Source organism: Empidonax traillii, unplaced genomic scaffold (assembly GCF_003031625.1).
Source record: "Empidonax traillii isolate 1590-97213 ecotype Southwest subspecies unplaced genomic scaffold, ASM303162v1 scaffold15:size5535645, whole genome shotgun sequence".
Lineage (NCBI taxonomy): Eukaryota > Metazoa > Chordata > Aves > Passeriformes > Tyrannidae > Empidonax > Empidonax traillii.
The window spans coordinates 4,298,498-4,310,522 of NW_020955208.1; the positions used below are offsets into that span (position 1 = coordinate 4,298,498).

Below are 12,025 nucleotides of genomic sequence, written 5' to 3' on the forward strand. Positions count from 1 at the left end.
CTCCGCTCGGGCTCCCGCGGCGCCCCCGGGCTGCCCCTCCCGGGGCGGAGGAGGGCGGCAGAGGAGGGGAGAGCGGCGGGCCGGGCGCGGGGCCGGGAGCGGGCAGCGCTGCCTCAGCCGCGGGGCCGGGGAGGAGGAGGAGGAGGAGGAGGAGGAGGCTGAGGAGGAGGAGGCAGCGCCGCTCCCCGCCTGCCTCCACAGCGCCTGTGTCGCACATTTTGCCTGTCATTGAGGTCGCAAAGAGGCGCTTTGCGGCCGGCACGTGATCGCCCGCCTGTCAAGCGCTGCGAGGGAACCGGGGGCGGGACCGCGCCGGGACCGGCACGGCGGGACCGCCCGGGGATCGGAGCGGAGCGCAGCGGAGCGCCCCGGCCCGCGCTGCCCAGCGGAGGTGCCGCCGGTCCGCCTGCGCCGGGCCGAGGGAGCCGGCACAGCCCCCACCCCGCTGGTTGGCGGCTCCGCGGGCCCGGCGGCGGCGCGGGGTGTCCCGGCTGGGCTCCAAGTGCGGCCTAAGCAGGTCGGCGGGGACCTGGCTGCGGCCATCCCCGGGCGGTGCGGGGAAACAAGGGCCGGAGGGCGGCCTTGCCTCCCCCATCCATCCGTCCGTCCATCCCCTCCTGCATCCATCCATCCGTCTGTCCCTCCATCCCTGTCTCGCTCCCTCGCTCCATCCATCCGCGATGCCGTCGGTGAATGCAGCGATTCGGTCCCCGTCCCCCGCGACAGCCCGTACCATTGTGCCCGCCGAGTGACCCGGCCTCCGGGCGTGGGGCGCGCAGAGGGCCGGGGCTGGGTACAGCGCTGGTTTTCCCCTCGCCGTGTTCCGACTGGTCTCAAAAGAAGGAAGTGCGTTTTTCCACGGGTTTCTGAGCCAACGGACCCGTGATCTGCACAGCGGCCCTCGCTAAAGCTTACCACTCCAGCACCACTTGCGTCTCTTAGAACGCTTCCATCAGCGCTGCCTCCGTACAATCCTTAACATCCACTGGACTGACTACGTGACCAACACGTCTGTCCTTGAGCAGGCAGCAGTCCCAAGCATTGAGGCCATGCTGCTGAGAACTCAGCTGCACTGGGCAGGGCACGTCTCCAGGATGCAGGACCATCGCCTCCCTAAGATCGTTCTTTATGGGGAACTTGCCACTGGCTGCCACAAGAGAGGAGGCCCGAAGAGGAGATACAAGGACTGCCTGAAACAGTCCCTCAGCCTTGGCAATATTGACCACAACCATTGGTCTACCCTGGCCTCCAACCGGGAGGCCTGGAGACACACCATCTATAACGCTGCTGCTGCTTTTGAGAACACACGCAGGATCGCTCTCGAGGAGAAAAGACAGCGCAGAAAGAATCGCGTCTTGTCGATATCACCTGGGGAGTCTTTCTGCTGTACGTTCTGCAACCGGACTTGTCTATCTCACATTGGCCTTTTTAGCCATCAGCGCGCTTGTAGCAAGCGTGGGTAGAACCCCTCTCAAATCTTGGTTCGCGAAGCCTAGCCATGATGATGTAAGCTGAAATTCTATTATATACCGCAAATAAATATGCTTTAAGTAACGCAAATCTAACTGTAATTAATGCTAAGTCTGCCTTCTACAACCTGATGCAGTTCACCTACCTCCCTGCTGACATTGGCATTTGGACGCCAATTTGCTAATTAGTCCAACATGTTTTGCTGTGCTTTTTGTAGGAGTGTCCTGTGAGTGTCTCAACTATCTTGAGGTCACAGAGGCATCAAGAAGCTTTCCTATCAGCTAATAAAGCTACACGATGATACCTTTGAATCAAGAGAGTTCAACGGCTTTAGGGAACACTGTTCTTTATTGGGTTTTTGTAGGGTTACAGGCGAGTTTCCCCGCACCCTTGTGAGCTCCCTGCCGCCGCAGCCAGACTGGCTCCGGGCAGAGCTGCGGGGGGAGCCCATCGGGGGGAGCAACCGCGGACACACGCTTGAGCGCGGACAGGGCGGGATGAAAAGTTAAACTGTACCTTCAGGAGAGTCCGTGTTGCCAAGGAAAAACCCTGGGAATCGCTCAGAACCTGTCTGCGGGTGCTGCTGGGGAGCGTGGGCTCCAGGGCTGCGCGTCTGGCGGCGGGGTTGCGGGTCCCCGGGCGGGCGGGCGCCACACTGAAAACGCCACTTGAGATGCAAAGCCACGGTGTCAGAGGAGCTGTTTTTTTTTTATTTTATTTTATTTTATTGTGTTGCTGGTCTAGTTTATGTTGGCAGGGCTTGCCAAGAGGGTTTTATTGCCCGCTGACGTTAGCTTTACAATTCGAGCTCCCCACTGCCGACCGGAGGGATGATAAATTAATTTGCCCTCACACCTGCACTTTTTTTTTTTTTCCCCAGTTCGATGTTACAGACAGTTCTGTAATAAGTACAGGGTATGGTGCAATGCCAGAGAAGCCTATGCTAAACTACAAACAAATCCACCCACACATTACTAGAGAGTAACTACAATAAAGGCTGAAAAGCAAGTTTTAGCAACTGGAGTAAGTCCAATTAATTCCTGGCACGAAGTGAAGCTATAGGTATGTTGTCAAGATTAGTTACACGACGTTCACGTCTATTACAGTCCTATTTTAAATAATGATATCTATATTAGATCAAAACAGGAAGGATTTGATCCAGAACGTGAAGGCAAAAACCTGCACATGCCCCACGTCGCAGGAAGTTCACGTTCAAGTCACAGCGAAAGTTTCTATTCGCTTTGTCACCTTCTCACAACCCCTCTCTCCGAGCCACTCTAGCTGTGTTTTGTTCTTCAAAGAGTGTTAGACAAATTAGGGAGCTGCTTATCTTACTCGTTGTAATGCTCACCGATAAGATCTCCCTCCAGAAGGTGTTTTTTTCTGATGATTCTGCAGCCGACTGGGACAATTGCTTTTGTTTTAGGGGGAGTATCTTTGTCATTCATGAGACAAAACGAAACGATCAGGACTAACAAGCTACTTTCTGCAAAGACGTTTGACAGACCCCTACGGTAGAGGAGGCTTGAAGGCATTTTCTGGCCGAGCAGCTTTGCTTGCAGGAGGCCTGCAGCACTCCAGCTACACTTTACTTATTTTTGCTATGTGGTGTGATTAACAAAAGATGGGAGCTTTATTCTGAACTGTAAACCAACAAAAAATGAGATTGTTGCAAGACTTGCAGATCTAATTTTCAGTAATTTAGGAACAGGTAACACCACCACAGCCTGTGGATTTCAGGTAGTGATTAGTCACAAAATAAAGTCACTTAGAAGCCATCTGAGTGAATAATCGAAGTTTTGCATATAAATTCCTTCCTTATGCAGAAAAGCAACTATATTTGAATAAATAAATTATACTTGAGTATATATATTTCTAGAGCTAACTTTGAGGGAAATTATAATTCATATTTTTGCTTACAAAACTGTAAAAATAAAGAAGGAAAAGCGCTGCTACTTCAGGACGATAATTAAACAAGGTGAGGCCTTTAAAAATACACGGGCCTTTAATGGGAGTGCAAGTGGGGGCTTGGTTGATAAACTGAACAAAGTTGCTTTCCCTGCTCCGTGTGTAGGCAGCTCACACTTGTCACCTCTGTATATTCACAAACAAGCGTGGGTGGGGGAATCAGTACAGAAATAATTTAATTGCGAGACAAAAAGCAACTGACGCTGAGAGGAGAGCCAGATGCAGAAGTCATACTGGCTTCGCTCAGCTGCAGGTCCGTCCCTGCAGAACCGGCTCTATCTGAGGACAGTGGCCCCGACTCGGGCCCCGGCCACCTCCAGCCCCTGCCCGGCTGCCAGCGGCAGGTTCCCCCCGCAGGGCAGTGCTGGAAGAGATGTGACTGCCACAGGTTCCGTCCCTAACGCACCTCCCCGAGCTGCCTCAGGCCTGTTTACATTCAAAATCATTTTCCCGTGGCGTCCACGCAGAAAACAGACGTGCAGGCTGTGACCGAAGGGTTACGTGTGCTTATCAGGGAGCCATGACATTGCAGCTTACCTCTCGGAGGGTTCGCCTGGCAGAATTCAGTCCTCCGAGGGTCCCTGAAACCTAAAGCAATCCGGCCATCAAAGCACTTTAAGACACTAAATACTGTTAGGCAGAGTGGCGGTGACATCCCCGTACTGTACCATCCTCGCTTCTTCGCCCCGGGGAAGGAAAAGCGAAGCCCTCGCGTCTCCTCGGCGCCCCGGCGCGTTTTTCCCCTCAAAATGGCACTTTCAAATCAATCAAGGACACCAGAAACGCGGGAAGCAGGGACTGCCGCCGTGCACGGTCGCCTTTCCACCGTTAAGACAAACTTGACATTGACCCTTCATCCTTGACCTTGTCCTCGGGGAGCGGAGCCCGCGCAGCCGCCGGGGCAGCCCCGAGCGCGGAGCCGTTGCCCCGCGGGGCGCCGAGCGAGGGCGGTGGGTCCGGGACCGAGACCGGGGCTGGGGCCGGCTCCGCTCCCCCCGCGGGCAGGTGGAGCCCTCCGTGGGGAAGCGCCGCGGCCGAGGCCGCCCTGCCGCCCGCCGAGCTCCCCCGATCCCGGTCCTCCCGCCGGGGCGCGGCGGCTCCCAGCACTAAAACCTCCTTTTCCTTTCATTTCCCCCACCCCACTAGGCCTCGGCAGCGCTCCTGGTAAAAGCAGCGGAGCCGCGGTGGCTGTGGCGGGACAGCGCCGAGCGGGGGCTGAGCGGTGAGGGGACGGCACCGGGCGCCGCGGGGCTGAGGCGGCGGGGCCGGGCGAGGGGCGGGCGGGAGCCGCTGCAGGCCTTCCTGCCCGAACTCCGCCGCGCCTCCTTAAATCTGTGCCGTTAAAATGTGGGCGGGTGTTTCAACTCAAAAAGCGCTCAAATTTTTTTTCTTTTCAAAAAAAGCTGATGAGGTTAAAAAAAAAAAGGGGGGGTAGAGGGGGAAAAAAAAAAAAAAAAAAAAAGGAGAGAGAAACCGGCTTCGTGTCCTTAGGAAACAGAAGTAGCGATTGTTTGTGCTTAAAAAAGGGGGAACGCAAAGCCGCGGGCGGAGGCGGCGGCCGCGGGACCGGCAAGTGCAGCTTTATTTCGCGAAGTTGGAAGAGGAGGCGAGCGGGGCTGTCACTGCGGCTGCAAGCGCGGCCAGGCCGGGGCAGCGGCGGCACCAGCGCGGCCCCTGCCCCCGCCCGGAGCTCCGGGAGGAGCGGCCGCCGCCCGGGAGCGCCCGGCGGAGCGCGGACAGCGGCGGCGGGACCCCGGCGGAGCCCGGCGGACACACAGCCCCGCGCCGCGGCTCCTGCGCGCCCCGAGCGCGGGCGGCGGTTCGCGGCAGCCTCCCCCGCGCCGCCCGCCGCTCTGCTGGATGCTCCGGAGCCGCCGCCGCCGGGGGCGGCCGCCGGCCGGGATCGCGCCCGCCCGCTGCGCGGAGACTGCGCGGGGCCGCGGGAGTGAAGCTGCTGCTGCTGCGGGGAGCGAGAGCACCGAGGGAGCGAGCTGGGCGGCGGGACAGCCGCTGCCGCCGCGCCCGGCCCTCCGCGGGCGCCGCTCATCCTTCCCTTCCCTGATGGGCCCGGACTAAGGCGACGGAGTGGGATGAAGGGGGGATCCCGAGCGGGAGTTGGATGCACACTGCTACAGGAGACCTTTCCTCGGAGCTGCTGCTGCTGCTGCTAAGTCTCAGATCCCGACTGTGAACAGGGTGGGTTGTCTTCTTCTTCCGAGATCTCAGGTCTGAGTGAGTCTCCGGTGTACGTGTATATATATTACCTATAACATATACAGTATATTGCAGAGCTGTTAATCTATTTACCCCCCGCGAAAGTGGCCAAAGTCTTTAATAAGAGTTACTCTATATGTGGAAGCAAAGAAATCTTCCTTCAAGTGGAGCTGCAGTTTTGCTGAATAATCACGTGTGAGTTAGGGGCGGGGTCTTGGCAAGGAGGTTTTTTACTAGTATTTACTACAAGGTCTACTCCAGAAGATTAACCATCCCAATCCTTCTGTCAGTCTCCGATGCCATGCCTGGTTAAAAAAAAAAAAAAAATTTCATCTTTTTTCCGATCGTCAGTCACCCTAAAGAATGGCCGAGCCTTCTGGGAACGAGCTGGCGTCCGCGGCTGCCAAGGGGGACCTAGTGCAACTTACTAATTTGTTGCAAAAGAATGTAAACGTCAATGCACAAAATGGATTTGGGAGGACTGCGCTGCAGGTTGGTATCCAGAGAGGGAGAAAATATTTCATCACTGGTACCTACGTGACCCGGGTTTCCAAAAAAGACAACGTTTTAAGCAGGCTGGTGGATGAAATTCGAGTGGTTTTTCAAACTCGTTGGATGCCATATTTTATAACTTTAGTGGCTCCAACTCCCTAAAATGACGTACTTGAAATAAAACTGGTCAAAACCATTCTTTCAATCGGGGATCGCCCTCAATGTCAAACGGGCTACGAGTTTGCTAATATTTTGTGACTTCGTGGGGAGGAGGCAAGGAATGAGAGATCTGAGATGAAAAGAAATCAGCTTAGGTGAGCAGGATTTCATAGCAGGTCTGTAAACACAAATGTGCTGTTCTCTGAAGCTTAGGATTTTTCTCTTTTTTTTCTTCCTTTCTTTTCTTTTTTTTTTTTTTTTCTGCGATGTGCTTTTAAAGTGTGGCTTGTCTGAGTTCTGGGGTCTGCTGTGGATGGTACTTTTCCTTTATACACTGTCTGTGAGGAATGACCTTTCTCATTGGGAAACATGCTGCTCAGAACCGAGGACCTCCGATGTACATTAAGAGTTAGCCCTACGAGTTAGGGTTCCAGCTAAATCACTTGCTTTTTCATTCATAATTAAGACTTTAAAATTTGCTTTTTTTGATCGGCTAGCAGAGTACTGCTTCCAGTTATTTACTTTCTGATCGTATAGGGTGCTATGTCCTAATTTTTAATTGTGTAGCTGTGCAGGCAGGAGTTGGAACTCATCCAACTGCAAACTATTGGAGCTAATGAAAGATTTTGCTCTTAATATTATCAGATAATGATGGCGAAAGGGCTAGAATACCTACCAAATAGTGAAAGATGTGATTTATAAATCCGGAGGGAAAAATAAGTGTGGTTATTTGTACCGAAGGTATAAGTAATGAAATGTAGAAGTGGAGCTATAGGTCTTTTTAATTTCACACATTGGTAAAATCGTTTGTTAACCCCTGTCCTCCTTCCCTCCAAACCATGATAATAATTTCTGAAATTGGATTTTTAAACAGTATAAAATCTGCAAATGTACTCAAGATATTTACAGCTTTTTGGCTTAACATCAAAATGTTAGAGCTGGAAAATAAGCAACTCTTGCTAAAAAACACAGGAATGATCCTTTTTTGACAATTTCGCCGAAGCTGGAGATCTGTGAGCTCCTCGCTGTCCTGTTAGCACCTAAATAGGGCATCGCATGGCAGTGCAGGCACTTGCAGCAACTTTTTAAGAGAGTGAAAGGGTTTAAATTAAAAACTTAGGCAAAGTAACTTCTGTAAGAAATCAGGAAACATTTAGCTAGTTGATTTATCCTCGGGATGAGGGCTGAAAACCGATTTGTCCTGCAGTAATGTTGGGCATTTTTTCCCTAAAAGCAGCTAACTGTCCATATCCTGAATTAAGGCATATTTTACACAATGACATAGCATCCAGCTGTATTAAACATGCATCCGTGTCCTAACGACACTTCTTATGAGTGCCTAATCATAACTGAGTTAATGAACCACAACAAAAATCAAAACAGGAGAATCTGTCGACTTATTTTCAATATGTATCATCCCGAAATGTGCTGTGGGTGCGTGGCCATGCTCGAAAGACTTCTCTGTCAGTGCAGTCTGCAAAACTGAAATAATCTCTCTGTAATCTCTCTCTCTATTACAACGGAGAGACTGCTCCTATATTAATGTCAATGCATTTATATTTTTCCTCTGCATTTATGTTTAATTAAACAACTTCTCAGCTTGTCTTGCTCTGTCCTTTTTATTTCTGGTGAAGTGTACCTATGCAGGCCTCAAACACCTCTCCTGCCCTTATGCTTTTCGTCAGACTTATTCAATTAGTGCTTTCTCCTTCTTTGCCTCCCTCCCCCCAAGTGAAACTTTGCAAAATAAAGGGCATTTGCTGTTCAGTTGTAGCCCACGTCCAAAATGATCACCTTTTAATATGATTTTCTCCCCCTCGCATCTTTAGCTGAAGCCTTAAGTCCCCCTAGCCTGAACACAGAAAACTCCCACTTAAACCAAATATATGTTTTCAATTCACAAATAATACAGCCTGGGCTCTCAAAAAGAGATCAAAATGTCCGGATTTTACTAAACAAAGAGAGATCACAATGCTCTTGTTTTCTTTTACATTGCTTCCATCTCTCGTCAGAAGTGAAAGAAGTGGCTGGAAGCCTTGGGGCACAGAGAGATCTCTTTCCCTGAATCCCAGCCTGTCTTATCTGCACTTTTGCTCCTGTCTGTGGTTATAATATACTGGGCTGCTTTACAGTCCAAATGCTGTATATAATTATATTTATTATAGCTTGTTTTCCGTAAAAAGACTTAATATATATTTTTCACCAGGGGAGTTTTTCAGCAGATCCCCTGTAGGAGTTGTACTTTATGTTAAATATAATGCACTGTAATGCTCGTTCATGCTGATTTTTTTTTTAATCGAGATTTTCTAATCAGTGTGTGAACCTCTCTAAGGAAATAAAAGAGGTTTGAGGTGTTTTTTTTTTCGAATTTGACACTAACAATGAGACTAGTTACAAGGACAGGAAAATATTGCCTATAGGCTGGAGATTATACATTATGGTGTTCATTTTTGGAAAGTCTTTGTGCAAACAAAAAATGAGGAATTGAGGGGAAATCGGTGTAAGCTGTTAAGCTCCAAATAAGAGAGACTTGCATTCTAATTATGATAGTTTTATGGTGCAATTGAGAAAATTGAAAGAAGCTTTTTTTTTTTTCCCTGAGAGAAACAGAAAATCCAATTATTGTTGTTGTTGGAATTTTTTTAAGGGATGTTTTTAACAACAGAACATAGCCACAGTTTACTTATAGAGGGGTTATGAAAGTATAATATAATATACTGATTTTAGAAGAAAACTTCTGGGACTTTGAAACATTCCTTTTGACTTTTCCTTTTTGGGTGACATAATGAAACACAAATATTGGGGAGAAAAATTTCTTCTAGCATTCATGTTTCTTAACAGACAGAGCTATGGTACAGTGCAAATATTTGTTTTATGATAATGCACAGACAGTGTAAACACCTGAAAGCTTATAAAAACACATTCTACATTTGCTGTTGCTGAGGTGAAATATCTGTTCCTCAGAGACCCTGTATTTGCTGTTTAACGAGATTGAACAGTAATGCAGAGATGTCTCAATGCTTATGCAAATAAAATCAAATTATACTTAATTTTTGTAAGTTAAGAAACTGAGTTAACCCTAACTAGAAAAAAAAAAAAAGAAGTTGTTATACCCCCATTTTATGCTATTTCAGACATTTATCTCTCTGAGACAGAAAGCTATGACCACCGCAGTGATAACATCTTTCTCAATTTTGAGTTCAGTAACAAATACATTACAATTCGATGTTCTGGTGCGTCATTAATTTTATAGCGGGGCTCTTCTGTCTGCTTTAAATGAGAATTGAGCTCTGACAAAAGGCAGGCATAAGAAGTGAGGATGTGAGGCAGTGCTGCAGCAAACCCCCCACCCCGCGCTATCCAACTCTCCTCTTTCTTTCGTAGGTGATGAAACTCGGGAACCCCGAAATCGCCCGGCGGCTGCTCAGTAAGGGGGCGAACCCCAACCTGAAAGACAGTACTGGCTTCGCTATCATCCACGACGTAGCCAGGGAGGGGTTTCTGGACACTTTGCAGACTCTGCTGGAGTTCAAAGCCGATGTTAACATTGAGGATAACGAGGGCAACCTGCCCTTGCACTTGGCGGCCCAGGAGGGGCACGTGCGGGTGGTGGAGCTGCTGCTGGCGCGCTCCGAGTGCAAGGTGGGCCACCAGAACAAGAGGGGGGCCACCGCCTACGACCTGGCCAAGCTGTACCGGAGAGCAGCCGTGGTGGAGCTCCTGGAGGCCAGCAGCTCCTTCCCTGCCAACATGGACTGAACCCCGCTAGGATGGGGTCTCCTTTGGACGTGAGAGCGTGCCGACTTCTTGGGGTGTTTGCCTCCTTTTTTGTTGCCACATTACTCCTATTTTATTTTTTTTCTCTGAACAGCTGGTAGTATAAGTCTCAAGAAATTCCAGAAGTGGGTTTATAGATAACAGAACCGTTTTAAGTCCATGCTCCCAGCAGTTTCTTACACCTTTCACTTTACTCAGTACTCACAGACTCATTCGTGTGTATGTTGGTTGTTCATATCTAGTTTTCCAGTATCAAGTTTTGCAATTTATTTTAGGTCATTCTTATGAAGTCATTAATCCAAGAGCTACTATTCACATGCTTAACGTTGCTGGACTTTTGAGAAGAGTAAATAGTTTACTGTGATTTCTCCCACCTCTCAATGCACCCCTCCCTTCTCTTCCCCACCCCCCTTCGGTCAGGCTCAAGAATCTGAAGTCTTGCTTTGGATTAAAACATCCTTTTAAGGGATCACCTGCAACCCCCGCACAGGCAGAGCTGGAAATGAAAGGTTGCTTGGCCCGAGGACAATGGATGGCATTTAGATGCTTTAGGCAATAACTGTATTTTGTCACTAACAAGAGCTTGTAGAAGTAGGTCACTTACTTTCTAAATGTAGATGACACTTTTCCTCTTTGTGTATTTAAACTTTCGCCAATCTGGTTTTGAATTTAGTTATCAGAAACAGTATAAGTGGTGTTTCTGTGATTGCTAGAGGTTTTAAACAGCTCAGTTTAGTAGTTCATGTTTACTGTGCACTGCACAAGATGTTTTTTTCTAGTTTCAAAATAGGCAGCAGAGAAACATTGTCAGAGGCAAGAAGACATGAGGGCTGCAATACAAGATTTCTGGTCACTTCATGTGCTGAGTGCAGTTTACATGTTCTTTCAGTAATATTTGCTTTCCACTAGCTACTCTGTTTCGTCTGTAAATAAACTATTTTAATGACAGATGCATCTCACAAAACAAGAATACTTGCATACAGTGACATTTAGGAAGCAGCACGTTTGATGTTTGTGAAGTTAAGTTATTGCTTGCACCTAAAACATGATTTAACCATTGAAAATTTTCCATTGCAATACAGTTGAGAGTATTCACCACACTGAAACTCATTTGCCTCTCCAGCCTCAACATATTGGGAAGTCTATTATGAAACTTTTAACATTTGTACAGGATCTACTTGTTGGACACATGGGCAGTTTAAAGTACTTTATTTTGAATAGTCTAAAACTTAATTGCACAAAATAGAAGGTTTTTAATCAATACAAAATGAATACTACTTTAAATAGCACTTCAAAGAGCAGAGGGAGTACCTTAGTTTAGTTTTCAACTTAAAAAAATTAGCCCCACGAAATCAGTTACTATATTTCCAAGTAAAAAGTAATTTGCTGAAACTGTCTGTCACATTTATTATAAGCTCTGTTACACTGCTGTGTTTTCTGATTAAAAACCTCTGTGAAATATGAAGTTTTGTGCTCTTTTATTATAATTTTTGTTCACAAGGAACCTAGAGATCGTTAATCGGAGCAGCACGGCGTGTAGGAAGCGTGCTTAGGGAAATAACCCCCAAAGTTCCAGTCTAAAGAGCACTAAACCAACTGAAATATTAAACCGAGCAACGTAATCCACAGGTCCCCGAGGTGAAGTGACCCAAATCGCTCTGTGTTGCTCTCTGTCTTCCTTTCCTCACGTCCTGGAGGACTCTCCGAGCCTTTTTCTTCTCCATTCCTCTCATAAAGTGAAATTCCGTGCTTCCACCAGCATTTCTTCCCTTCACTGCCACAGCAGAGGTGAACGCCAAAAGGTAATATCCCAACCTTCTCGCTTTTTTTTTTTTTTTTTCACCTGTGCTTCCTAAAAAAGCTTATCCCACACCCGTTTTGAGCTTCATCAGCATTTAATTTGCGCTAAGGCGAAGTTTAAGCAGTGGCTTAATAAAGTAACTGC

At 48.4% G+C, this 12,025-nt stretch overlaps 1 protein-coding gene across 2 annotated transcripts; it reads left to right on the plus strand.

The window, feature by feature from the left end:
• Nucleotides 1-5,434: 5,434 nt before the first annotated feature.
• Nucleotides 5,435-11,545, plus strand: CDKN2C (cyclin dependent kinase inhibitor 2C). Of its 2 annotated transcripts, none has more exons than XM_027894112.1 (3): nt 5,435-5,634; nt 6,004-6,144; nt 9,688-11,545. In XM_027894112.1, the coding sequence occupies exons 2-3, from the start codon at nt 6,016-6,018 to the stop codon at nt 10,060-10,062; spliced, it is 504 nt and encodes a 167-aa protein (XP_027749913.1). In that variant the 5' UTR covers nt 5,435-5,634; nt 6,004-6,015; the 3' UTR covers nt 10,063-11,545. The 2 variants fall into 2 exon arrangements, with proteins under 2 accessions (XP_027749913.1, XP_027749908.1); XM_027894107.1 differs by having other exon boundaries at nt 5,438-5,634; nt 5,718-6,144.
• The last annotated feature ends 480 nt before the right edge of the window (nt 11,546-12,025 follow it).